The following is a 27710-nucleotide window of genomic DNA, read 5'->3' as shown; positions in this document are numbered from 1 at the left end:
TTTTCGTGAATTAATTTAATAGCGGTTCCAATAGTGATTCAATGAAACCCCATTTTAAGTGAAGAGTATAAACGTAATTCGTAGATCTCTTTTCATACAATGGAGCTCTAACCTGTTGTTAGAGGGATTTTTCGCAAAAATGTTATAAAGAAGATAAAGAATTGGAGAAATAACGGTAAATCTTACATCTTATAAATTAATATATTGAAAAAAATATTCTGTTATTGAATTAAAAACTTGACAATGTCTCCATAAGTAAATATTTTCTAAATCTTGTATACTATTCATGTTGCAATAACTAAATTATAGTAGAATCTATCTCTCTTGTAGAAGCTCATATTTAGCAAGTGCTAATGAAAAAAAGTTGTAAAATTATTTATGAAAAATACAAATTATAACATTATTTATTATTATTATTATTATAAATTCAATTAATTATATTTGTATCAATTACAAAAAGGTACTATATTATATTTTTCAAATAAATACAAGTAGCCTAAATTCATACATTTTAAGAGGATAAAAGGTTGATAAATCAATTTAACTGAACAAGAATTTGATTTTTATAAAGTAAAATGAACTTACCGAATATCTCTCCTTGACTAGCATATTCCGATACAATGTAGATCATATTTTTTGTCTCCATGACCTGAAATGATAACATTCTATTAGATTTAGTGATGGAACTGTGAAATTATTTTATAAAATTATAATAATATCTGAATTTATAAGAATAAACAAATTAATGACTTGTAAAAGATGAGAATTCCAACATCAAATCAAATTAAGAAAAAATATCTAAGAAATTTGGATTGGCTTGAGGCACAGAGAGAATTAGAAAAAGGTAATCACTAAAAAATATAGATATTCGAGAAATATAGATTTAAATATTCGAATTTACAAAATTGAGCCTTGAACACAACGATAAGTGCGGGAAGTGAGGCAACGGCAGGAGCGGGACAATTTGAAAGCAGTGGTTAAATGATTAGAATCGTCCCGCTTGCCGCACTCATCCCGTGTCGGTGTGTACGATGCTCTAATGAGAAGTAGAAGAAAACAATGTAGAGTGTAATCAATTGAGACGTTTATACTAGTTACACTGGTGACACTCTCCAGCATGTCCAACACTGTACTTTCAATAGCAATCTATAAGGGGCAGAATAGGCTACCGGGACATCGAATGGGATTAATTAATCTATGAATATCGGGGACCGAGCTTCGCTCTGGAGTACAGAAGCATAAGAAATTTATCACGAGAGAAGAAAAAATAATAACATTCATACAGAAATGTTCTGTCTAATCACAGTAAATTGAGATTAATTCCCAGAGGAATGCAAAACTTTCCTTCACAAAGGCCCAGTTGCACAAAAGCCGGTTAAATTTTAATCCTGATTAACTTCACGTAAACCAAATCAGAGAAAACCATTTCAAAAAGATGGATCTACTGGAATTAATCAGGATTGAAAATAACCCGGCTTTTTTGCAACCGGCACTAAGTACCTGATTGAATGATTACAAAAGTTCAACAGCTGAGTCATACTTTTTACACAGTCCCACACACATGAACTCGCTCACTCACTTCCATCACCAACAGACGACGAAATAATTATTATCATCTGTTTTTCCAAGGATGAATAATAATTATACTTTCAATGTCCTTCAGCGAGTTTTCCCAGGGATGAGACCTAGTGCAATCGAATCTTTATATTATAAACCTACTATGTTCTGAATTCCGTGATAATCGTTAGAGCCGTTTTCGAGATCCGGTGAAATACAAACATGAAAACATATAAACAGAGGTTGCTCGTTTAATAGTATAGGATGTTGATATGGGTTGTGAGATCTGAGCCCTTGCACAAAAATACTCTAAATTCTCTGAACAATATTAAAAATCGTAATACTAATTTTTCAATCAATATTCCACCATAGAAAAATTCAGAAATGATTTTTTTTAACTGAGTCAGGGAAAACTTCCAGATCTCAACCATAGGACCACATGTTTTTCAAGCGTTTTTAGGTGAAACCCCAATCAGCCAATCCGAGAGCCTCAAAAACGCTTAATGTGATCAGGCCCTAATTGTTGTTTTCACCTGAACAATTCCACAATATTACTGGCAAGAGAAATTACTGAATATTGAAATTGATATTTAATTATTTTAACATTGGAGAATTTGTATTATTTGTTGGTAATTTATTTATGCGTTCGACAATGCTGTCATCAAACCCATTCTATTTGCAAAAACTCAATTTAATTGACGGTAGTAAGAGATCAATATAAGAAACGATCACACAGATCAGAGCGTGAAACAACAAACTGGAACATAATATAGTTTTCAATTTCTCATTGCGAAGATATTAAATACTTGTGGTGCGGCTTCTGAGTAAACCAACACTGGTTCTCACTTTTTGTTTGCCTGTGTCTTATATTACTTGTGTTGCACCCTCGTCACTCCATCCGGCCTCATACCATCTTATTGGATTTCTCCAAGCAATACCGGCCCACCTCAAATGCCCATTCCATGTTCATAAAGTCAACTCTCCAGTTTTATTCACTGGCTCGAGAGTATACTTTGAAGATTATCGAAACTTTCTGTATTCTAGTTGAAGTTTCACTCAGTTTTGAAGTTTGAAAGTGCAACGTTCGTACTGAAAATAACAAGAATGAGCAGTTCGGTTGCTTGGCTTTAATACGAGTGAGTAGCCTATATCTGGAGATCGTCAATTTTTGTTCCTTCAACGTTCATGTTGAGGGGAAAACGTCTTACAGACTATGTTGAGGACAGAGATTATGTATTACTGGTATTCTTTTCTCTGATTGAGGACTATCAAAAACCTCAAGCACTCATTTATAGTCGAGGAATTTTTCCTTGAAATGAGAAATTTGAAAGTTCCAGAGTTTTTTCTTATGGATCCGACTACTTGTGGAGACTATCACATTTAACCTGCGCCATTCACCCAGTGTACTGTGAATTTACCAGCCCCCCCCCCCCCCAATATTAGTAGAGTAGGATGTCATCCCTCTTGTTTAGGGTGCCCCTTCCTCAACCTCTAAATAGTATTCTAAACAATCAATTTGAATTCTTTCTTATTTCCAAGGAATGGGAACTAACAAATAATATAGGTTCAAAGACAGTTGATAATTTGCTATTGAATTCAATTTTTTGTCAAATTTTTATGATTTATAAAGAAATATTTAATTTCAAAATTGATTCGATCGAAACCAAGATGAAGATCATTTGTTGGCGATTCAAGGCATGTTGAGAATAGCCTCCAGTCTGAATAGCTTTAATAGTTATTTGTATATCTAGAGTGAAGAGTGCCATTTTTTCTCCCTGAGGGAGAAAAAATTTTTTCACTTGTGATGTACACAACATTTTTCCTCCACCTACATTTTTTCATAGAAACTGCAAATCAAATAATTTTAATAACTCACGTTATTGTGGTGACAATTTTTTCTCTACAACGTAACCTAAAATCTAAAACCTAAAAACCGGTCAATTAACCTAAAAACCTAACAATTATCAGCTGGCCAGCTATCAACAATGGCTGAATCCAGATCCCGCATTTCAGATTTGAATCACATACGAAAAATATTTGTTGGCAGGTATTTTGAATAGAATAAAATATTTTAAAATATGTATACATTTTTATCGTCTACTAATATTTTAGTATGTAATATCATAAAAATATATATTTCATGAGTTGATCAAATTTCTGATTAAGGTATTGAATTCAGTTGACTCAATGACAGAAACCTCTATTATGTTTCCTCATCTGAGCTTCGACCTTCTAACCTATTTCAAAGATAAGTTTTTAAAATGGAGATGCTTCCAATCTTATTTAAATGGGCTTACTTTTACGCCCTAGGGAGTTTTTTCGTACCGAGAGCGAAAAAGTGACACTTTAGTATTATGTTTCAGGGAGTAAAGTAAGCACTTTAGACAGAAGGTGGAGGAAATATATTATATTACTAGTGTTGAAAGTATTGCTTTCTACCTGGGGTAACAGTATTCTGATTCATACAATACGGTAATATCCTGCTTCATCAAGTTCTTTCTGAATTTCTAAGCATGGAACATGATCGAACCTATTCTACTTTTAAAAATCCACTTTCATAATCCGCAGCAAGCTATAAGAAGTTTATTTCTATGAGCCTGCCAGGATAAAAGAGGGTTGTGAATGATAGAGGGTCCATAACAAAGACTAAGAATTACCTGATAGAGTTTAATGATGTGCGGATGGTCTAACAGCTTCATTATGTCAACCTCTCGGTAAACTTTCTCCAGATTGACGGCATCTAGTTGGGATTTGTCGATTATCTTTATCGCAACCTGAAAAAAAAACAAAAATTGATCAATAAATTTCAAAAGAATAATTCAAATTTGAGTTACGACGATCATTATAAGTCGATCACGAATAAAATGTAGTAAAATTGAATGCTACATGTTCAACAGGTTTAAGCTAGCTTATAATTTGTCAATTGATGAATCCTTTATCACAGACTAAAGTAGGTATTATACAAAGACAAGAATAAAGATCAGAGACAATAGAAATCGAATATTTTTTCGGTCGATAATCCTAGTCAAAATAAAAGAAGATCTGGAAAATTCAGCAAAACAATTTTTGTTTTCAATTGTTATCTGATAATTTGTTTTTTTTTTTAAGAAAATCAACGATTTTTAAAATATTTTTCCTGTTATTGATCAACAACAAGTGATTGTCAATGATAATGTCAGTGATCTTGATGATCTTATTCAACATTCAATTCAAAGTTCAGCTTCAGAATAACATATTAGACTTAAAGTATTGAGATTTCAAAGATCAATAACATTCAATATTCTAGAGAAAATGTTTCCTCGTAATGTAAAGAGTCGAACCAAAATTTAGATAGACTGACTATGAATGTACTTGAGTCAAGATACCTATAGCTTGAGAGAGAAAATCTGAAATAATCAACTCTAACTCAGTTGAGTTATTTACCTCTCATGACATATTGTAAGGTATTCCATTCCAAATGAAATCCAATTTACTATAACTCATTTACTCCATACTCCAAAAATATACCATACTAGTAAGATTCCATTTAATTCACGATTAAAAGGAATTTTATAGCAGATTATTTGTTTTTTTCTCCACGAGCCATAAGCTTACTCACTCAATGAAAGTGATATTATAAAATATTTACCAAGGTAAATAAATAAAACTGGTCACATTCACTGGATTTAGTGATCAGTTAATTATTTCTTGATGTTATTATTATTTCAAATTATCTATTTGAATATAAAAAAATCATTTTTTACTGTCCATAATCTATATTCTGGAAACAATAAGATCTAATAATAATTGATGATCTTTTTCATTAGAAGTGGTAAACTAAATCCAGCTAGTAGCACTTATAGCTTGAGATCGACAGGGAACTGGATTCCACCCAGACCCTACAAAGAAATCTATCGAAGACACTAACAATATATCATGTTAAGGGTAACATGTTACCCTTAGAATTGAAACAGCTAAATAATATGGTAAGCTTCAAGGTTAAATTGAAAGTGTGGTTATTAGAAACGAATGATATTGAAGTCTTCTTCAACAAATTAACTTGAATCCTGATAGAAATAACTTTGTTAAAATAATTTTTTTAGACTCCGAAATCTACAGTTGATTCCAATGATGTTATTTAAGTAAAGGACTGATTCTGAATAATATTGACAACACAAAATTAGTAAGTTGTAGCCCGACCAAGCACCGTCACCACAAAATAACAAATTGAATCAAACATTTGATATTTTAATGTAAATAATACATAAGTTTACCTCAGTTTATTATTATCGTTTTGTTCATATACAAATTATAAGTGTGTTTCTGGTTTATCTCTTTATGCTGGGACTCCCATATAGGCCTTTGCCCCGGGAGTACCTAATTATTTCCTTTCAGATGTTTGTGTGTGTAGAAGTGATATTTTTTCACATTAGCTATATACAGACTTTTGTATCACTTAACTATTCATACAGTGTAATTAATATTATTTTATATAATATTGTTTTTTGTTCTTTTGTACACATCTTAATGGAAATAAAAATTATTATTATTGTACTAGAATTCATAGGAATTCGTAATAGGATTACAATTACTATCCATCATTATCCTTTAGGGTTGTGTGGCAGAGAGGACCTGGAGTCCTAACTCCGCCCTTAATAAAGGCAATCAATCAATTGATACTCTCTACTTTGACGTATCAACAATGAGAACTATTCTTAGAATAAGGAAGTGTAAAACAAGCCCACTATCTCCATTGCAGTCCTGAAATGACTCATGAATTTCCGAATTCGAACAATTTCAATTGAGAGTGCACTCTTGTATGCCGTCGAGGTAATTACGGCTTTCAAAGCAATAGAATAACAATAAAAGGTGGGAGAGATAACCGCAGTTAAGTCCGTAGAGCCAAGTCGGAGCTTGGAAAACGTCTATGACGTCAGTGAGTAATTTTACTTGCGTCAAGCCTGCAGATAAACTTCGTTTCTCTTTATTTCTGCTAGTTATTCATCTCTTATTTCTTCTACAGAGTTTCGTCATGTACTCAACATTACATCTTCAAGTGCCTGCAATAACTTCTGTAATAACTCGGTTTAGCAGATTGATTTTCAATAACTATCAATAATAATCATCACTTGTCCTAATTGTCACCATGACAATTTTATTAACTTTGTTTTTAACCTACTCTTGCAGGAAAAGTGCAAATTACAGCAATCATCATTGCTTGGGCCACATTTATTGGAGTGAGCATAACAAATTGATGTAGATTAGTATTGGACTGCATACAATGATGTCAATCTCTTACAGTTAAATAAATTGGTTTCAGAATTGACTCCTTCTTCTAGGAAGAAGGCTCTTCAAAAGAACTTCTTCTAAGTTCTTCTAAATTACAAAAACAAAATTATTCAAACATCAAGATGAATGATAACTCGGTAGGGTTGAAATCCTAAAAATACTGATTCACTAAAAGTATTCAATATTCATGGAAGATTACTTAAAGAATTTCGAAGGAGCAGAATTAGCCAAATCCAAGTTGATACATTTCATTGCTCTAGTCCTTCAGTTCATCACTACTTATAACAATTGTGGCTATTAATTGAATGGCTACCAATGAGGTATTTAATTGCAGTGTAGTTGGTGAACCCTTGCAACTGTGATAAGCTATGGCTGCTTCGTTCATAGTTTCGATTCCCATTTTATGTTGCATTCATCCGTATTTAAATATTTATCATCTCTCTCCTCAAAATCCAATCGTATTAGGTCACACATTAAAATTTAATTGTCATTGAGCACTTCTAGGAAAACTATTTTTACACTGTATTTTGGATTTTGGAACTTGGTAAGAGTGATGGTAAACCAATTAGAATCATAAAGATGATTTATAATATTCATCTATAATAAAGGAAAGAATCGGATTATAGATTTCGGGGATAGGAAATTCAAGAATGACGCATCATCATGTCTGAACTACTGGACTGTTTAATTTGAAATTTTGCACATTGATTCTTAATCTACCGAGGATGGTTATAGGCCTATTTTAAATTCTTCAAGATTCCAGTATGTCTAGTTTTCAGTTTGTGAAGTCTTTAATTAGACCCTTTCGGAGCATGAGATACCTGTTGGTCTTCGATAAAATGATTAATATCCATGTTGTGCTCCACTGTGACATCGTCAAATCTTCAATTCTCGATACATGAAAATATTGTACCTTCATCACAATGTGTACAAAGTTACCACTTTGTTTTACTGTATTCAAAAAGGTGATGAACACAATGTTGTTGTCACAAAAAATAAAGTGATCTCAAATATATCATTCTGTTGCTTGTCAATATCAGTTTCACCCCAGAAAAAAACATGAGTTCTAATTCTCTATTCCTCTTATAAGGTTTCATATTTATAATACAATATTTCAGTCTCAAAAAAATTACGGAATGTTGTGCATTGCACAACAATCACAACTTCTAGGTTGTAATGCGTGTGACGAAATGAGTAGAGGTAGCAGAAGCAGACTAGCGACCGACCACCTCACCAGTAATAATAAGAAGCCAAGAAAGGTAGGAGTAATTCTCCTCCCATGTACGTCAGTCAATGGGTTCAGTGAACTCACTTCACTGTGATTCACTCCTGTAAATGAATATCTCCACCGCAATACACGATTATGTACTACGTTTTCTGATCTAAATTTACTGCAATTAGCGTCAGTTCCATATGAAATAAGTAGAAAATTTGCACATTTTATTTGCTTAAGATTTTCAAGAAAATCTGCAGAGGAGTTTAATTTTCAAGGAAGATCAATGTCAATTTCTTTGTTGAAGAGGAAAATAGTACAGTATATCATAGAATAAATATTTTTTTTAAATGAAATCACAACACTTTTTTATTTGTATTTTTTTGAGAAGACAATCACAATTTAAATATATTATAATTATTTTATGTAGAAGGAGAAATGAGTAGATTTTTATAATTGCACGGGTAGCAGATACTTTGTTCTATGAGTGCTTATTAATATGAATTTTCCTGATCTTAAGAGCCTCTCACTTAGGTACATTTCAACATAATATATAATATGCTGGATTTCTCATGCAGATATTTATTTCTTTCGTTAATCTCAAACGATTCTCCTGCCGAACAATCTGAACCCAATCTTACAGTTTCAACTTCTAGAAGTTATAGGCGCCTTTTCAACATCACATCCAATTCACAATACTGCATCACTTACACAGTAAGCATTCATTATTGAGTTTCCATCCATCATTCCAGTCTAAAAATCTGACATTTATCCCTTTTCAATATTCTACACATTATTACCTTCTACTTCAATTGTATAGTTTCCAACCCTGTATAGAAAACTACGTTTTATTTAGGTTTCATACACCCGACAATATTGGACTGAAGATTTATCTCATAGACTGTTTGTTCTGAGCCACAGCACTGCAACTAAATTGTGACCTTTCCCACACTCATATATAGAAATAATATGAAGATATAGACAGTTGAGGAGCGCGTTCATTGTTCAGTTTTGAGTTGAGATTCACTTTTATCGATCAGCGTTAGTTGAATGAGAAGCATTGATAAGAAGTGCTGACAGTAGTGGTGAATGTGACAACACAGTTGTGATTCGGATCACGTGCAGTCAGCCGCTACGGAGCTTTGTAGCCTCCAGATGCGTCAAAGAATTTATTATCGACTGGTCCGTCCCCATAGCAGTCGGTGGCAGCGCAGTCATTTCAATCTTCTCCAAAAGTTATGTTCAATATCAGTTCGACGACTTTTCTGGAGCGTGCAATTCAACAGAACTCGAGACGAATCCGCGGTAATATATTCCCAATATTTCATGATAGAAAATTTGTCTGAGAGAAGTTGGATTTTTGCATTATACCCAAGTGAGAGTAGAGCTTCGAAGTGTGCGAGATGGAGTGATGATGATATGAAAGTCCGATCAAAAAATTCAAATACATGTCTAGAAAACTTATAGAATCATATAATATTCGTATGGCTTTTATTGGTGAGGAGTTCCTGACGGAGGTTCCACCTCGCCTAAATTTAAGACGTGCATGAGCCTTTCGACTGGTATTATATTATATATATATATATATCTTTGGTATATCAGTCGAGACGACAGTTTAACGTAACTATCCGATAAGACTATAGAATTATATTATTGAATACGAGAAGTATAAAGATAGAAACTTATTGAATTTACTTTCAACATTCCAATTTCAACAAAAAAATGAAGTAAAGCATCCCCATATGTGAAGATGTCTGATATTTGACTGGTTTATCAAATTAGAAATATATGATGAATTTCGAAATTCTAGAGACACATAGCAATAGCAATGCAAAATGTGAACGATTCTTGATACATACATAATCATCACCTTAAAAACGAATTCTTGTGATAAGTACCATGATATTTTTGAGAATAATAGTTTTGAGTGTAGCCTGTTGTTCACTCCCAATCAATAATATGATTTGTAATTATATGGATGACTAATAATTACAAAAAGAATACAAAATTCAATTTACATTGTAAATTTAAAATGATCAATTCTCCCTCACCGTGTTTCCTTTTTATAAATGAGCTACGATGTACTATGATGTTGGTTGGGTAGTAAATTTATTACTTGATATAAAGAACGAGACAAGTGAGAATTCACAAATTAGCAGCTCGCCAAATACGAGCACAAGATACTATGAAAAGTTCAACAGGTGTTCAGTATTGGCGTAATTGAGTCATGATTTTTTGTCAGATATTGTGTGAACATTGTACTAAAAGGGCAAAAGAAGTGACGTTGTAATTGAAGGAAAATAGCAACTGCAGGTCTGGGGCTGGGACTCGTTTCAAAGAAGAACGCTTTTGAAAACTGAGAAGAATTTAATTAAACTTCGCCACAACTTGCATCCACTATTCTCCTCACTGAAATGTTGAAACGGTCTCGCACTTTTTGCTGGAAATGAAAATTTACTGCGCTTTGACTCTTCAGTCTCACTGCCTGTCTTTTATCAATACTTGGGACGGTGAACCTGAACCTTTTTGTTGCCACCTCATCCTCTTTGTGTTCGTCTTCAGAAGTTAACCGGGTGTTTCAAAGAATGTTAAAATTTACAAAGCGCTAGAACTTCTATTCTTCAAGACTTTCACTTGCCTTATAATCCGATCATTTTTGAGCTCAATGGATTGAGAAGTTTTGAAGATTGGAGAGTATGAAGCTGACATTTTGGAGCTTCTGATCTCCACGATATCTAAAATAACTATTTCTAAGACCTTAAACTTCACTTGAAGAAGGAATTTGCTCTTTTTACATTATCAGAATCACTAGGAATTACACGCCATACCAAACGAAACAAAAATAAAATAGAGACTCTACAACAGTATTTACTATAAATTCCTTGCAATACATAGTGTATGCTTGAAACTTGTTTCTAAATTACATTTTACTACAATTTATTTATTCATCTATTTCATTTTTTATCCAATTCATATCGCAGATTTCTAGAAATAATCCATCTCTTGAAACTTGGAGTAGATCCTGATAAAGGTAATTTGGTGCTAGACTTTCCGAAGAATTTGAGTCTTAAACAGTTCTTCAATTTTAGACTTTAATGGAAAAAGATCAAATCAAGGATTGCAAATACCTCAACTGGTTATAATTTTAGTATAATCAGGAGTATAATGATTAGGAGTAGAAATTTCGGGAATGTAAATTTATCTATCGATTGGCTTTGGCTGTTAACCTGCATATTATTTTGTGAGTTTGAGAGTTCAAAAATCTTCCGTAAGTGGTGATTGCTCATAAGACAACACATTTTTTTCTTCATATCACAATACTGAATTGATAACGCCAGCGTATTTTTAATTAAAAACTTCATTGGAAGTAGAGAAAAACATGTCTGAAAAGTGAGGTGAACTGGATTCATCAAGTTGGAATATAATCGGCTTATTGCATGAGAGAATGGTTACATCAGTTTGGAAAAGCGAATTGATAAGACATTTTAATCATCATTTTTAGCGAAGTACCGTAAATACTGTTCTCTCCCTGATACATCATAATATAATCTATGGGAAAAGATTTCTGGACGATAGACTTAAACTACAGAAATGGCAAAACAAAGATTTTCTTGAAATCTTAGAAAAATTTCAGTACGAATCATCGCCATCTCAATATTTTAAGCAGAATGAGGCAGTCTCGATTCTTATCAAAAATGATAGCCTAGATGAATCGTCAAAAATGAATAAATCATGCCAGTTTTGCATAATATTTTTTTTCACAATCAAATTTGTTACACTCCAATCACCAGTTGGGATACTATCATGAATATAGCTTCTGATGTCTGTAAAGAAACATGCTATACTAGGAGTTTCAAACACGAAACACCTACAAATAATAATTATGAAAAAATATGGAATTTAGGTATTTGTCAGACGCCAGAAAAGACAGCCTTGGTGAAATCACAGTGGGGTTGCGTAATCTTAGAGGTTATCGCAGTTCTTGAACTCTCTTCTGTCTCAACATCATGAAGAATGGACCTCTATCAATAGTCACAGTTTTTTACACACGCTTCTCAAGCTAGAACAGCACAAAATGCATGATAGATTCGCAAATTCTAGAGCAAAAATATTTTTGTTTTTGAATAGTTTCTTGGCTTGAATCAATACTTTTTCGGTCATGATTGTTGAATATTTAGGGTTCTATTGGGTTGACCCTGATAAAATGTATCTATACTCCGTACAAAATTACTTCTGACTTGGAGGAATATGCGGCGCAGAGAAATGGGGGGAGATCAGCCAATTACAGTGATGGATAGTCATGGGTAGAAGCGCAGCTGCCAATTTGTCTATTAGAGTCAGTCGACTGAATGCTTCCAGCAAGGAAACTCCGTAAGTTTAACATAAGCGCTTGAATACTCACCGGAAATTAGAGAATGCTGGCCGATTCAGAATGGCTACTTCGCCGCCATTGTATCTCTACCTCTGTTTGCCTTCTCTGCTGCGCATGTCCCTCCCAAGTCCAAAGTAATTTTGTACAGAGTATAGGATTTTGGCCAGTTGAATGTTAGTGATCCTGATATACCCAAGTAGCCTAACATGGGTAGGCTACTAATAAGCTTCAACTAGGTATCAATGAAACTCCTTGACGTATTACTAGATTTTAATCATAAGGCGAGGGTTTATTAGAATAACCCATTGAAAAATAAGGTTGGGCATGAGTGTTCTTTGCGTACTACTTGCAGCTACTGTACACTTGACGTTCACGTACTCTCTACCATTGCAGGTTACTAGGACTCAGTTGATGAATTGATATGCGGAACTGTACAGAAACTAATGTTTATTAAATATGGAGCTCCAACAGTTCAATATTTATAATAATAGTTTCGCAATATCCAAATCCTGAATCAAAACTGAATTGAATACATGTTTGAAAACAATGATAGATTTCGGTTCATAATATTAATTACATAACAGTTATGCTATAATTATACAACTAAAAGCCTGAACTGAACAGATCAATCTCTATTGAAAATAAACTAGTAGAGCTCATGCTGCGGTGCAATGATATTGCTCTATTGTAGGCGTTACTTTCAACAGACTGATGTTGAATAATTTGATAACAAAACATGTTACAATAGAAATGGCTCAGTGATAATCTGTGTTACGTGGAGGCCGAAATCTATCACATTGTTGTACAATCAATTCTGTGGAAAATAGCAGAGAAGTGCTACTTAGCATGCATTTCAGCTATGTTATCTATTCATTGACGGCTGTTTGGATTCGCGAAGGATACTTGAGCCATTCTTATACTATTTCACAATAGATTGATACAATTTTACAATGAACATATCCAAAACTGAAAATTGATCTATGAGAGCACGAGTAATACTGATTAGAGATATTCAATCGCATCTTACAAAATCTGGTGTGGTACACTCACACAACTTTCCTTGCTCATTGAACTGGGAGCCTCATTCTTAAACGATAATAATTTAGAGAAATAACATAATGACGATTGGCGGCAACATAATTATTTGAAACTACGATCGGACTACTGTATATGTGTGTATATAATTATTGTTTTCAGAGTACTTTTTCCTAAGTGTAAATTGTGAAATCCGATGATTTTTTAAAAGTCGCATCTTACAATATGAGAGCACACGGCAGAATCCGAAGAAGTTTGCTCACTATACAAATAAAAAATGTTTCAATTTAAATAGTTTCTTGGCTTGAATCAATACTTTTTCGGTCATGATTGTTGAATATTTAGGGTTCTATTGGGTTGACCCTGATAAAATGTATCTATACTCCGTACAAAATTACTTCTGACTTGGAGGAATATGCGGCGCAGAGAAATGGGGGGAGATCAGCCAATTACAGTGATGGATAGTCATGGGTAGAAGCGCAGCTGCCAATTTGTCTATTAGAGTCAGTCGACTGAATGCTTCCAGCAAGGAAACTCCGTAAGTTTAACATAAGCGCTTGAATACTCACCGGAAATTAGAGAATGCTGGCCGATTCAGAATGGCTACTTCGCCGCCATTGTATCTCTACCTCTGTTTGCCTTCTCTGCTGCGCATGTCCCTCCCAAGTCCAAAGTAATTTTGTACAGAGTATAGGATTTTGGCCAGTTGAATGTTAGTGATCCTGATATACCCAAGTAGCCTAACATGGGTAGGCTACTAATAAGCTTCAACTAGGTATCAATGAAACTCCTTGACGTATTACTAGATTTTAATCATAAGGCGAGGGTTTATTAGAATAACCCATTGAAAAATAAGGTTGGGCATGAGTGTTCTTTGCGTACTACTTGCAGCTACTGTACACTTGACGTTCACGTACTCTCTACCATTGCAGGTTACTAGGACTCAGTTGATGAATTGATATGCGGAACTGTACAGAAACTAATGTTTATTAAATATGGAGCTCCAACAGTTCAATATTTATAATAATAGTTTCGCAATATCCAAATCCTGAATCAAAACTGAATTGAATACATGTTTGAAAACAATGATAGATTTCGGTTCATAATATTAATTACATAACAGTTATGCTATAATTATACAACTAAAAGCCTGAACTGAACAGATCAATCTCTATTGAAAATAAACTAGTAGAGCTCATGCTGCGGTGCAATGATATTGCTCTATTGTAGGCGTTACTTTCAACAGACTGATGTTGAATAATTTGATAACAAAACATGTTACAATAGAAATGGCTCAGTGATAATCTGTGTTACGTGGAGGCCGAAATCTATCACATTGTTGTACAATCAATTCTGTGGAAAATAGCAGAGAAAGTGCTACTTAGCATGCATTTCAGCTATGTTATCTATTCATTGACGGCTGTTTGGATTCGCGAAGGATACTTGAGCCATTCTTATACTATTTCACAATAGATTGATACAATTTTACAATGAACATATCCAAAACTGAAAATTGATCTATGAGAGCACGAGTAATACTGATTAGAGATATTCAATCGCATCTTACAAAAATCTGGTGTGGTACACTCACACAACTTTCCTTGCTCATTGAACTGGGAGCCTCATTCTTAAACGATAATAATTTAGAGAAATAACATAATGACGATTGGCGGCAACATAATTATTTGAAACTACGATCGGACTACTGTATATGTGTGTATATAATTATTGTTTTCAGAGTACTTTTTCCTAAGTGTAAATTGTGAAATCCGATGATTTTTTAAAAGTCGCATCTTACAATATGAGAGCACACGGCAGAATCCGAAGAAGTTTGCTCACTATACAAATAAAAAATGTTTCAATTTAAATATTCAATTCATAAAGTACACAGAGTATACCACGGAAGATGTAACAGACAAATACCACAGATTCAACATTAAATTTGCAACAAAAATTTTCCAGTAAAATCAACTTTTATCAAACTTAGTTTTCTTTGATATTTTTGAAAACATCAATAACTGGAAAACTTGATAGTAGTAATCTAATTCTAAGGATACAGTTCCAATAAGATTCATTTAATTTGTCACTGACGTTTTTGAACTTTTTATGAGTGTTCAAACTGTTTGAGATTTGGCTTTGAGCTCGACGAATGAACTTTTTCCAACTTGAGCGCTCATAAAAAGTTCAAAAACGTCAAATGAAGGAATAAATTATAAGAATCTCATTGGAAATTTATTCATCTTCCCAACCATATCCTTAGAATGAGACCAATAGCTTTCTAGTTATTGACGTTTTTCAAAAATATCGAAAAATCAACATACCTCGTAAACTAAGATGATATAATAAGAAAATTTTACTAGACATTTTTCGTTGCAAATTTGATGTAGAATCTATGATCTTCGGCTGTTACACCTTCCGTGAGAGACACTCTGTACCCTCGTGTATATTCATTCCACGAAGCTTATTTTCCTTTTGAGATTTCCAAAACTGATTTGAGCATTAAGCTATTTCAATATTTCAAATTCCATACATGAGTATATATCTACTTTCTAGAAAAGTCAATAATATAGAATAACAGAATAACTATTGAATCATAGAATGATTCATCTAAATTTATTACAAGATGATAGAAAATGGAAACGTCCAAGAGAATTAATAAATAATTATAACAAAAATTATAAGTACATCATTTGAATATTATAATGGAGCAGCACTTGTTAATACGTGAAGAGAAAATCTCACATTAATATAATAGATGGATTAAATGAATTTGATATCATAAATGCTGATTAGAATGAAGTTGTTGATGTTGTACCAATTAGCTACCACCGAGGGCAATAAAACAATTTATTGTCTCATTTGTTCACTAGTACACTTGTGTACTGCATACTGTATAATCAGGGTTGTTTCACCCACCAACATCTACAGTCGCATTGTAGATAATCTAAAATGCGTGTAATAGATTGGTGATGCATTGCCTCATAAATAGCAGAGCATTGATTTTATCATTGTTCAAATGCCAGTCGGAAGACACTGGAGTAAAATGTTGTCCCTCTTTCTCTCACACACGTTTCTCATCCCAATTGGAGTCTCTCTCTTCCTATTACACTGGTTGACGTCAACGAAGTTAATGTTAACTTCTATTGCACAATGACGTTCATTATTTTGGTACTTGAAATCCGGACTTATCTTGATAAGATATCAGTCTCACTTGACAAAGACAGTTCATATCATTCTAAAGGATGTCAAGTACCTAGTCAAGATTTTTTCTAAATCGAAAAAACAACAATGATCGTAGTGATTCAAGTCGAGGCAAAGATTCTGGCATGTTGTAAATAGATGTTTTTATCATCAAAATGATTGACATCATCATGATATCTTCAACTTAGGTATCATCATCATAAAAAGATTCAAACGATCGCCTTCAAACTATTTAGACCTAAAAAAATGACACTAGTTTACTTGAAGAAGATTGTGAATTGCATAATATTCATTATATTGAATCTTGTCTCTCAAGTTTATTCCAAGCGTCCTTTATTAATATTAGTGATATCTCAACGTTCGAATTGCCAGCTGTTGGTCTAATCATTCTACTATCAATTCAAATTCGAACCTCAGCCAATTCAAGATGAACTAACTCGAGGAAAAGTTCTCATGAACAGAATGAAACGTGTATGTTCTATTGAAAAATACTTTTCAATTTCAGATTTGTTCCTCGTCTGATTGAATTGATAAACACTTGCTTGTCATCAACAGTTCAATAATCCAGCGACCTCTGTACGGAATTTTTTAGCGAGGCCTGCCTCTTCATGGAATTTCGAGTTTTTACACACGAATGAAAATGAACAGTCCTGATGAAGATGGCGATGAATAATAAAGATTTATGAAAAACAGTTCTGAAGTTCTGGATGAGTCAATTCTCTGCCAGTTACAACTCGGCAATAGTATACTGCTGACACCTAAGTAAGTTTCATAAGCCCTGTTACAGGTTCAAACCTTGATTCTTCAAGACATCATGACAAAGTAACTTCATAATGATGGATCTCATTCACATGTTTCAACGTCTCCACTTATTTCAATACAGAATATCAATTGCATAATATATAATATAATGATAAATATATAATACATCTCACCATTCATGATTCATGTAACCATAAGAAAAAAATATGGCATATGACAGCAACTGCATTGGGAATTGGTGACCTGGAGGCATGGAGCTACCTACGCATGTCACATCGTCACATGGACTACATAGACAACAATTGCACGAATTGCACGAGTCATCTTACAACGAACTGATTGAAATATTTGACATGCTTGATTCTCCTCATCACTTTCGCTCTCAAACATCTGATACTCTGGTCCAGCTTAGTAGGAATTTAGAATTACTGTGATATAGGGAAAAGGGTCATACACACTACTCTTGATGTAAGGTGCAATACAACCACTTCATTTCATTTTTAGTGGTTTTTTTCTGAGGGTGATGCCACAATTAGGTCACGGAATGTGCGTAAGTAATGAGACGGATGATAATGAGATATTAAAGGACCTACAGTTTTAGGTGGGTTCCGAACCACCGGGAAACTTTTTTTTTTACGATTAGAAGTGTATGTAAGAGCATCTCTCTTTTGCTAAAGGATCTCTTAATTATCATTAAAGAACATTTAAGTAACTAAGTGTGGAGGCATATTCAAGAAAACTGGAAAAATTTCAAATAGGACATTTCAATGCTAATATACTGATGCAATAATTAGTTACGATTAGTGTATTAAGTGCAAACTGATCATACCTCAGATTTGGTGATGCGGTGCCTGGCCAATTTGACAACTGCAAAGTTGCCCTTGCCAATTGTCCTGAGCACATCGTAGAAGCCAACCCTGATGGCAGTGTTCTGCTGCTGAGGAGTCATGGTCCTCGCTGGTTCGCTCATTTTCACCATTCTCACATATCCGAACCGGGTGGAATTCAAAGCACGGGGTGGTGGTTATTCAAAGGTAAAGAACAACAACAAACAACGACCTGGCAATTCTTCTCATACTGTCAGCACATTATTTAATACTACTAAAAAAGCATGCGGCAACCTAACCTATATAGCGCCCAAACATCAACACTGAATATTATTGTCGTTTAGTTATTTCTACCCTTAACGTTCCGATCGGCTTGAGACGAGCGATGAGCCGTTAACGACAGGTGGGGGTATAAAAAAATGTGTAAACTGAAAAAAAGCAGTGGGCAAAAACTGAAAAACGCGAAAAGCGCACCAAACGCGCGTCAGCTCTCGATTCTCACTAGTTTCCTAGTTTGACAGAACGACAACGCAACCCGGCCGACCCGGCATCCAGTCTTGCCAACCTCAATTTCCCTCACCGCAGCGCAAGTTCCCCGCAGCTATTGACGTCACATGGTAAACAAGCGCAAACCGCGTGGTATGTAGTGTAGTGAACAAGAGAGCAACGCGTGCCGCATCACACATCTCACCAAAGAGTATACATAAGTGTACGATGTAGCCTAGCATGTAAGTTTAGGTATTAAATACTATTTATTTCAGTTTTTGTTTTTATATTATTATGACATGGAATTAAATGAAAACATTCATCAGGAGTTAGGAATTATATGCAATGAGCCAATGAGAAACCAATATTGATCACAGTTGTAACCACTTCTTGAATCCCATTTTATCCTATTGGATACACTTTCACTACTATAGAGTGAAGAAAACTATATTATTATTTCTTTATTTGTTGAATATTTCTTTCATCTCTGCTACTACCGTACCCATCAATCACGATCTGCATAATAAGCTAAGCCTAGTAGCCTAATTGTCTGAATTAACTACTTAGTTGCCTAATTGATTGTACCTATCTAAATTAGTAGGTAGTTAGTACCTAGCCTAATTGCTAATATTCTCATATGTGAAAAGTTTTATTAGCTTCAAAGACGGTGCCTCATCAGTAAAAACATAGGAATCGCTTAATTTATTTATTCTAGTAGTCTATGCATGCCTTACTTAATTTTCAGATGTCTTCACCTTTCACCACCTTCCAAGGATCGGGCCATTGTCCATGTTTTCAATTAATCTCCTTATCAGGGTAATCAGTAGTCGAAAAGGCAGGTCGGCAGTGGGTGCATCTTGCACCCTCACACATTTGTGAGAGTGGAGAGCTGTTCAGCAAATAACAGACTATAGTAAGGTCCAAGTTATAATGACAGTATTTTATCAACTTTGGTTTTGCTATCCTTGTCTATCATTTAACAAAGCCGGTGGTACTATCCTTTTCTAGGTCCACAGCGGTGCCAATTATGTTTTTAACAGTGTAGAAATATGATTAATTAATGCAGAGAATCGGCATCGCTATTCTTCTATCTTTATCCACTGTCATTATAACGTGAACCTCACTATAGTTTAGGCCTTAGACCTATGACGTATTTGACCGAGCGAAGTGAGGTCTAGGATTCAAGTCGACGGTATGGCATTTCTCTTAATGTTTAAATGTTAAAATGTTTGAATGTTTATATGTTGCTCATTTACGGCGAAACACGGTAATAGATTATTATGAAATTTGACAATTGTATGTTCCTTTTTTTGCGTGTCGACGTACATACAAGGTTTTTGGAAATTTTGCATTTCAAGGATAATATAAAAGGAAAAAGGAGCCTCCTTCATACGCCAATATTAGATTAAAAATCAGACTATGGAATTATACAATTATAGTCTGACTATAGAATTATAGTCGGATTTATTTTTCATAAATCAGCTGTCGAGTTGACTATAAATCGCATGCCATGACGCATGCGATTCAATATCTTGTAATATTACATTTTTTCTCGATTAAAATCGAATCTTCAATTCGAGATCTATAAAACTTGATAGTAAATATCAGAGTAATCGATATGCGGACAACTTTTTAACTGAGAATTTATCGTAAATAATTGTGTTGCATTCCATGGTATCACCGTAACAGAGAAACAGAATTAATAAAAAATTATAATATAGAGGATATATAAATTTAAAATAACAGTTTCGAAATAAAGTTTTATTGAGAACAAATATAAAATGTAAATTCTAAACTTGTAATTTATATTTTTTTGGAATTTAATATCAATGACGTGTCCATAACGTTGACACTGATTTTGAGGTGTGGTCTTTGCTCTGTACTTTGTGCTTGTTCTTCTCTAAAAAAATGGTGGCTGGCTATGGAAAGTGTTTTGTGCTCTCTGAATATTTTTCTGTTTGATTGAAATTTATAATGTTTTAAATTGAGTTTTGAACAGTTTTATGGTGTTCTAATTTTGTATAAAATTGTTTTGTGTGTATACAAGCCTATAGCCATTGTTTTCAACTATATAAACTGGATAAGTATTTTAGCTTGTAATGATGCTAGGATGTTTAAGTGTGTAAGGTATTGTATTGTGGATTTGTGTTGTATATTGCCAAAATTCTTCTGAAGATTATAAGTTGGTTTGCTCTGAAAACTGGATTTCTCATTCATAGGCGATAGATCCATTCATAGTTTATCAAGAATCTACCACTTTGGAGCCGATAACTTCCTGTAGGTTAATAGCTGTGAAATGCTATCCAACCTATTTAGGAGAAATTGGTAGCACGGCAAATGTTACCCCTGTGGTGGGACCGAATTACAAAATAAATATGTCCCAAATGTTACCCCTGGTGTGGGACTGAATCTCCAAATTGTCCCAAATGGCACGCCCTGGTGTGGGACTCAAACTACAAAATATATCCATGGTTATAAAAAATTATTGGTAGGATAGATATCTTGATAGGTTATGAATAGTATACTGCTGAATGGGAGGTCAGTTCTGGAGTGGTCAAGTTTTAATGAATAGATATCAGTGCATATTACAAAATGGCAAACATTAAAAATGATCTGAATCTTATAGCGTTCTTAACACAAAGGTTTGATGAGCAAAATGCTAAGATTGATAATTTGAAACAAGATCAAAATGCTAGGTTTGATGATATGAAGCAAGAATTTGCTAGCATTAGACTAGAGCAGGTTAGTATAAAACTTCTATTGAAAGATGCACATGAGACATTGATTGATAGTCATGAAGATGAAGCCAAATTGAAGCAGGATGATAGTAGTGTTGAGATACAAGATCAATTATTTAAAGTTTCAGATAATGTAGGCCTAGTTAATGTTATTGAAAAAGTAAATCCTATAGTGAGATAGTAGAATTGAGTAATGTAGTAGGTAGGGAGTTGTCTTTATTGAAAGTCAACAGTAAAGAAAGTAGTATTGCCAAATTGAAAGTTAGGAAAACAGTAAATAAAGTGAATGTTTACATGAGACAGGTTTCTGTAGAGGTTAGGAACAATGTAAACAAAATGAATCTTGCTTTGAATCAAGTTGATGAATTCAACTTTCAACTGAAAATTGAGAAGGTGTATGCAAAGCATTATCTAGTGAACATGACTGACTTTTGTAAGCAAAATGGCTTTGTTGAAACAAATGAACCCATGAATAAAATCATGTTCTTGAAGAAAACAAAGCACAAAGTCACCATTGATGTGTTAGTATTCAAAGGTAGTTTCAAGTTGCTTACTTACAAGATGATGACTGTGAATCACATGATGAAAGGGTATTCCCCAGCACTATGTTATGATTAAGAATCCTGTGTTATGCTGGGATTCAGAATAGCATAATCGCTACGCAGTGTATGGTAAGAGTCCATAATTGTGTCTTTTTTCTTTCCTGTAGCCTATTTTTCTTGGCCCTTAATCTTTTCAAATTTCGATTCTTTCCTGTCTTTGTGTAATGTTCAGTAAAAGTCTTCTATGATGCATATCTTAACCAATCTTGTCCATAGTCATTTAAATTTGTATTTTTTTTTTTTTAATAATTTTGGAAGTTAAAATAGTGGCTTATTTTCCTAATCTTTAAATTGTTGATAAAACTTAACTTTTCTAAAATCTATCTATTGTAGTGTAAATAATTGTTTGCTTGCTGTATATTTTTCATCATGTATTACATATTTTAATTATGTCTATTTTTTGTCAGGTATTATATTAGGTAACTAGGTTTTTCAGAGCAAATTATGTCCCATTTTCTCATTTTCAGTATATTTTTATTAAATATACTTCCTTATGAAAGTTTAGAACTGACATGTAGGATAGGCTCTAATTAATCTTTCTCTTCCTTGTATTATTTAGGAAATTTATTTACTCAATTTTTCTTTTTCTCTTATTTGTATTTTTTAGGGAACTTATTTACCCATTATTCATCTTGATCGTCTTTGTATTGTAATCTTGAAATGGTTTGTACTTATTATACAGTCTTCAAATTCTGAAATTATTTAAAAAATAAATGGTTCAATTTAGAACATACTGAAATTTAATCTTATTTATAAATTCTTTTGTTATAATAATAAAACTTCAAAATTTGAAAGTATTAATGAATTGTGTCGCCATATATATGAGATGTTCAATATAAATTAAAGTTAACTTGAATAATAATGTTTTCATTAAATAAAACGTCTTGTCATATTATTAATTGAAATGAGTTAAAGATTAAAATTTCTCTAAAGTTTTTGTAATTGATGTCTTTTTCTAAATTTTAAAAAACTGTTCTATAAATTTTGATATGATTGATTATTGTTTGAAATGGATGCTGGAGTGTATGTAGAATTTTTAGTGGGGTTTGTTGATTAGAATTTTGCTGGTATGTGATTGTTTTTTGGGATGGAAACCCATTATTGCCTTAAGAAGGAATAACAGAGGTTATGACTTAGAGAGGCAGTAATGAGATAATATTTTTTGTGTTGATTACTTATGTTGATTGCCATAGATGCAAAATAATGATTAATAATGTTGATTGCCATAGATGCAGATGATTACTTATGAATATTGATTGCCTTTGAAGCAAATTATTATTGATGTTTTGAATGATTTCTTGTTTAATGATTGATAGTAAAGTTTTGTCATGAAATGTAGTTTGTGTTTAGAACATTGAAAAGTCGAAATAAACTATAGTATCCAACAAACGATGATTAATAATATTAAATAATTTGCTTTTTATACAATATTTGAACAAAAAATTAAAATGAAAATTTATAAATGTGTCCACATAAATAATTTTAAATCCCTGAATGATAAATCATAAATGTGAAATGAATTTGCTATAAATGCTATAAATGAAATGTTATACTAAATGATAATGAGATGCAGATATAGGCTATTGTATTATGAAATGATTGTGAATAGAAGACAAATTGTCTGAAATTATTGAAATTATTTTTGTTGCGATGATCTGATGTTTTTTACAATTTTGATAATGATACAGGGTGTAATGAAATTTATGTAACATGTATTTGTTTATGTTCTAAATTTTGAAGAATGGATTAAATTTTGTTATTTGAACAGTGAATAAATGAATATGAATTTTTTTTATTAAAATTTTGTAATTGATGTCTCCAAATTTCACAATATATGTATTGCTGACTGTATAATAAGATGTTAACAAATTATATTGTTATTACATTTTTATATTGATTATATACTTAGAAATAATTTTCATGTGTATTAGATGTATTGGTAGCCTAATAAAAATTTTCTTTTTAGTTTATAAGCATTTTAAGATAACAGGTACAGCGTGGACATTAACATCGAAATAATTATCACGTGAATCTCGAAATCAGCAACAAGTGAACGCTATGAAGAGTGTTAAGAACATTTGGGTGATTTTCGAACTAGTGTGACTCATTAATTAACTATCAGCGCCAATATTGATGCCAATGCCAACACCAATATCTACACAAATAACTACACCAATATCTACGCTGATGCTTATGCCAATGTCAATGCCAATAACTACACCGATGTCAATGCCAATAACTACACCAATGCCAATGCCAATAACTACACCAATAACTACGCCGATATCTACGCCAATATCTACACCAATATCTACACCAATAACTACGCCGATATCTACACCATATCTACACCAATAACTACACCAATGTCTACGCCAATGCCTGCGCCAATGTCGATGCCAATGCCAACACCAATATCTACACAAATAACTACGCCAATATCTACGCTGATGCTTATGCCAATGTCAATGCCAATAACTACGCCAATGTTGATGCCAATGCCAACACCATATCTACACAAATACTACGCCAATATCTACGCTGATGCTTATGCCAATGTCAACACCAATAACTACACCAATGTCTATGCCAATATCTGCTCTGATGTCTACACCAATGCCAATGCCAATATCTATGTTGATGTCTATGCCGATGCCAACACCAATATCTACACAAATAACTACGCCAATATCTACGCTGATGCTTATGCCAATGTCAACGCCAATAACTACGCCAATGTCGATGCCAATGCCAACACCAATATCTACACAAATAACTACGCCAATATCTACGCTGATGCTTATGCCAATGTCAACACCAATAACTACACCAATGTCTATGCCAATATCTGCTCTGATGTCTACACCAATGCCAATGCCAATATCTATGTTGATGTCTATGCCGATGCCTGCGACAATGCCAATGTCTGCGCCAATGTTGATGCCAATGCCTACGACAATGCCGACGCCAATGCCGACACACCAAAGCATACGCCAATGACAATGCCAATGCCTATTGCTGACCATGTAACTCAAACTTCAACACTATCACATTACCTGGAGGTAATTGCCACCCATGTTCACATTCACAACTTTGAATTCAGAATAACAGTCACAGTATCATGAAAGAATTGATTCAAAAAATCCTCTCCTAAATTATTCCTGTATGCAGAACTCTAAACCTTGAAATCTGAAAATATCAAAAACCAAACCTTACCTAAATTAATCCTCACCTAAGTTAAACCTGTATGCAGCGTCTATCTCTTTTCCAAAAAACGAATTACATTGTCATTTTAAGCCTGAAATGTACATTGTATAATTATATGATACAAAATTTATGTGACTCTGTATCAAGTTTGGTATGCAGCCGTCTACTACAAGCATGAGGCAATGCTAACTGAGATGTCACCTGTATCGAGTTTGGTATGCAGCCGTCTACTACAAGCATGAGGCAATGCTAACTGAGATGTCACCTGTATCGAGTTTGGTATGCATCAGTCGACTACAAGTATCAGCCCAACACTACGTGCATCCAGATCAGCCCAACACTACAAGTATTCGGATCAGCCCAACACTGATGTCATCACACTGGAGTCACACTTAACTGAAATTCATACTGAGTGCCTTAACGGACTGTTTTCCAAAATTTGCATTGATAAAATCAACTGCATCAATAGTGAAAGAAATGACATTTTTTGATTTATTGAAATTTTATGTGAAAATTAAATGTAACAATTCATCAATTCATTTAAAAAAAAATTTTTGTTCAACATACTAAATTTTTTTTATGCAATAAAAAATTGAATTTTTCTATCTATTAAATTCATGTGCAATTTCAAAAACTATTCTTTATATATATTAAACTTTCCGTTGAGATATTTTCCTTAAATTATGAAGCTAAATCAAAAGTAATTTTGATATTCTATACTTTGAAATATTGTTCGGAAACGTATAACAAATGCTATTGATGAATTTTTATAATAATTTTCAATTATAGTTGACATGTAATGTTTTTATAGAAAAATTGTTACTGTTCTCAAATTTAATTTCAACAATTTCCATTTGTTTCAATGTAATTTTTTTTTCTTTAAATTCTCAAACAGTAAAATTTTTTATGTCAAGAGGGGGGTATTTGTAATATTACATTTTTTCTCGATTAAAATCGAATCTTCAATTCGAGATCTATAAAACTTGATAGTAAATATCAGAGTAATCGATATGCGGACAACTTTTTAACTGAGAATTTATCGTAAATAATTGTGTTGCATTCCATGGTATCACCGAAACAGAGAAACAGAATTAATAAAAAATTATAATATAGAGGATATATAAATTTAAAATAACAGTTTCGAAATAAAGTTTTATTGAGAACAAATATAAAATGTAAATTCTAAACTTGTAATTTATATTTTTTTTAGAATTTAATATCAATGACGTGTCCATAACGTTGACACTGATTTTGAGGTGTGGTCTTTGCTCTGTACTTTGTGCTTGTTCTTCTCTAAAAAAATGGTGGCTGGCTATGGAAAGTGTTTTGTGCTCTCTGAATATTTTTCTGTTTGATTGAAATTTATAATGTTTTAAATTGAGTTTTGAACAGTTTTATGGTGTTCTAATTTTGTATAAAATTGTTTTGTGTGTATACAAGCCTATAGCCATTGTTTTCAACTATATAAACTGGATAAGTATTTTAGCTTGTAATGATGCTAGGATGTTTAAGTGTGTAAGGTATTGTATTGTGGATTTGTGTTGTATATTGCCAAAATTCTTCTGAAGATTATAAGTTGGTTTGCTCTGAAACTGGATTTCTCATTCATAGGCGATAGATCCATTCATAGTTTATCAAGAATCTACCACTTTGGAGCCGATAACTTCCTGTAGGTTAATAGCTGTGAAATGCTATCCAACCTATTTAGGAGAAATTGGTAGCACGGCAAATGTTACCCCTGTGGTGGGACCGAATTACAAAATAAATATGTCCCAAATGTTACCCCTGGTGTGGGACTGAATCTCCAAATTGTCCCAAATGGCACGCCCTGGTGTGGGACTCAAACTACAAAATATATCCATGGTTATAAAAAATTATTGGTAGGATAGATATCTTGATAGGTTATGAATAGTATACTGCTGAATGGGAGGTCAGTTCTGGAGTGGTCAAGTTTTAATGAATAGATATCAGTGCATATTACAAAATGGCAAACATTAAAAATGATCTGAATCTTATAGCGTTCTTAACACAAAGGTTTGATGAGCAAAATGCTAAGATTGATAATTTGAAACAAGATCAAAATGCTAGGTTTGATGATATGAAGCAAGAATTTGCTAGCATTAGACTAGAGCAGGTTAGTATAAAACTTCTATTGAAAGATGCACATGAGACATTGATTGATAGTCATGAAGATGAAGCCAAATTGAAGCAGGATGATAGTAGTGTTGAGATACAAGATCAATTATTTAAAGTTTCAGATAATGTAGGCCTAGTTAATGTTATTGAAAAAGTAAATCCTATAGTGAGATAGTAGAATTGAGTAATGTAGTAGGTAGGGAGTTGTCTTTATTGAAAGTCAACAGTAAAGAAAGTAGTATTGCCAAATTGAAAGTTAGGAAAACAGTAAATAAAGTGAATGTTTACATGAGACAGGTTTCTGTA

General features: G+C 33.2%; 1 protein-coding gene across 2 annotated transcripts in view; it reads right to left on the bottom strand.

Moving 5' to 3' along the window:
• The window catches only part of LOC111047097 (serine/threonine-protein kinase SIK2), a 79950-nt gene extending 61195 nt beyond the window's left edge, over positions 1 to 18755 (bottom strand). Inside the window, exons 1-3 of one of the 2 annotated variants that reach the window (XM_022332765.2) lie at positions 18238 to 18755; positions 4215 to 4331; positions 586 to 649 (exon numbers count right to left, since the gene is read on the bottom strand). In XM_022332765.2, coding sequence (XP_022188457.2) covers positions 586 to 649; positions 4215 to 4331; positions 18238 to 18387 — 331 coding nt within the window. In that variant the 5' untranslated portion in view covers positions 18388 to 18755. The remainder of the gene's footprint in view (positions 1 to 585; positions 650 to 4214; positions 4332 to 18237) is intronic. The other variant, XM_039437861.1, reaches the window with a different exon arrangement.
• Positions 18756 to 27710: the final 8955 nt, after the last annotated feature.

This window comes from Nilaparvata lugens, chromosome 11 (assembly GCF_014356525.2).
Source record: "Nilaparvata lugens isolate BPH chromosome 11, ASM1435652v1, whole genome shotgun sequence".
Taxonomy (NCBI): Eukaryota; Metazoa; Arthropoda; class Insecta; order Hemiptera; family Delphacidae; genus Nilaparvata; species Nilaparvata lugens.
This window is presented reverse-complemented; position numbering and strand designations above follow the sequence as displayed.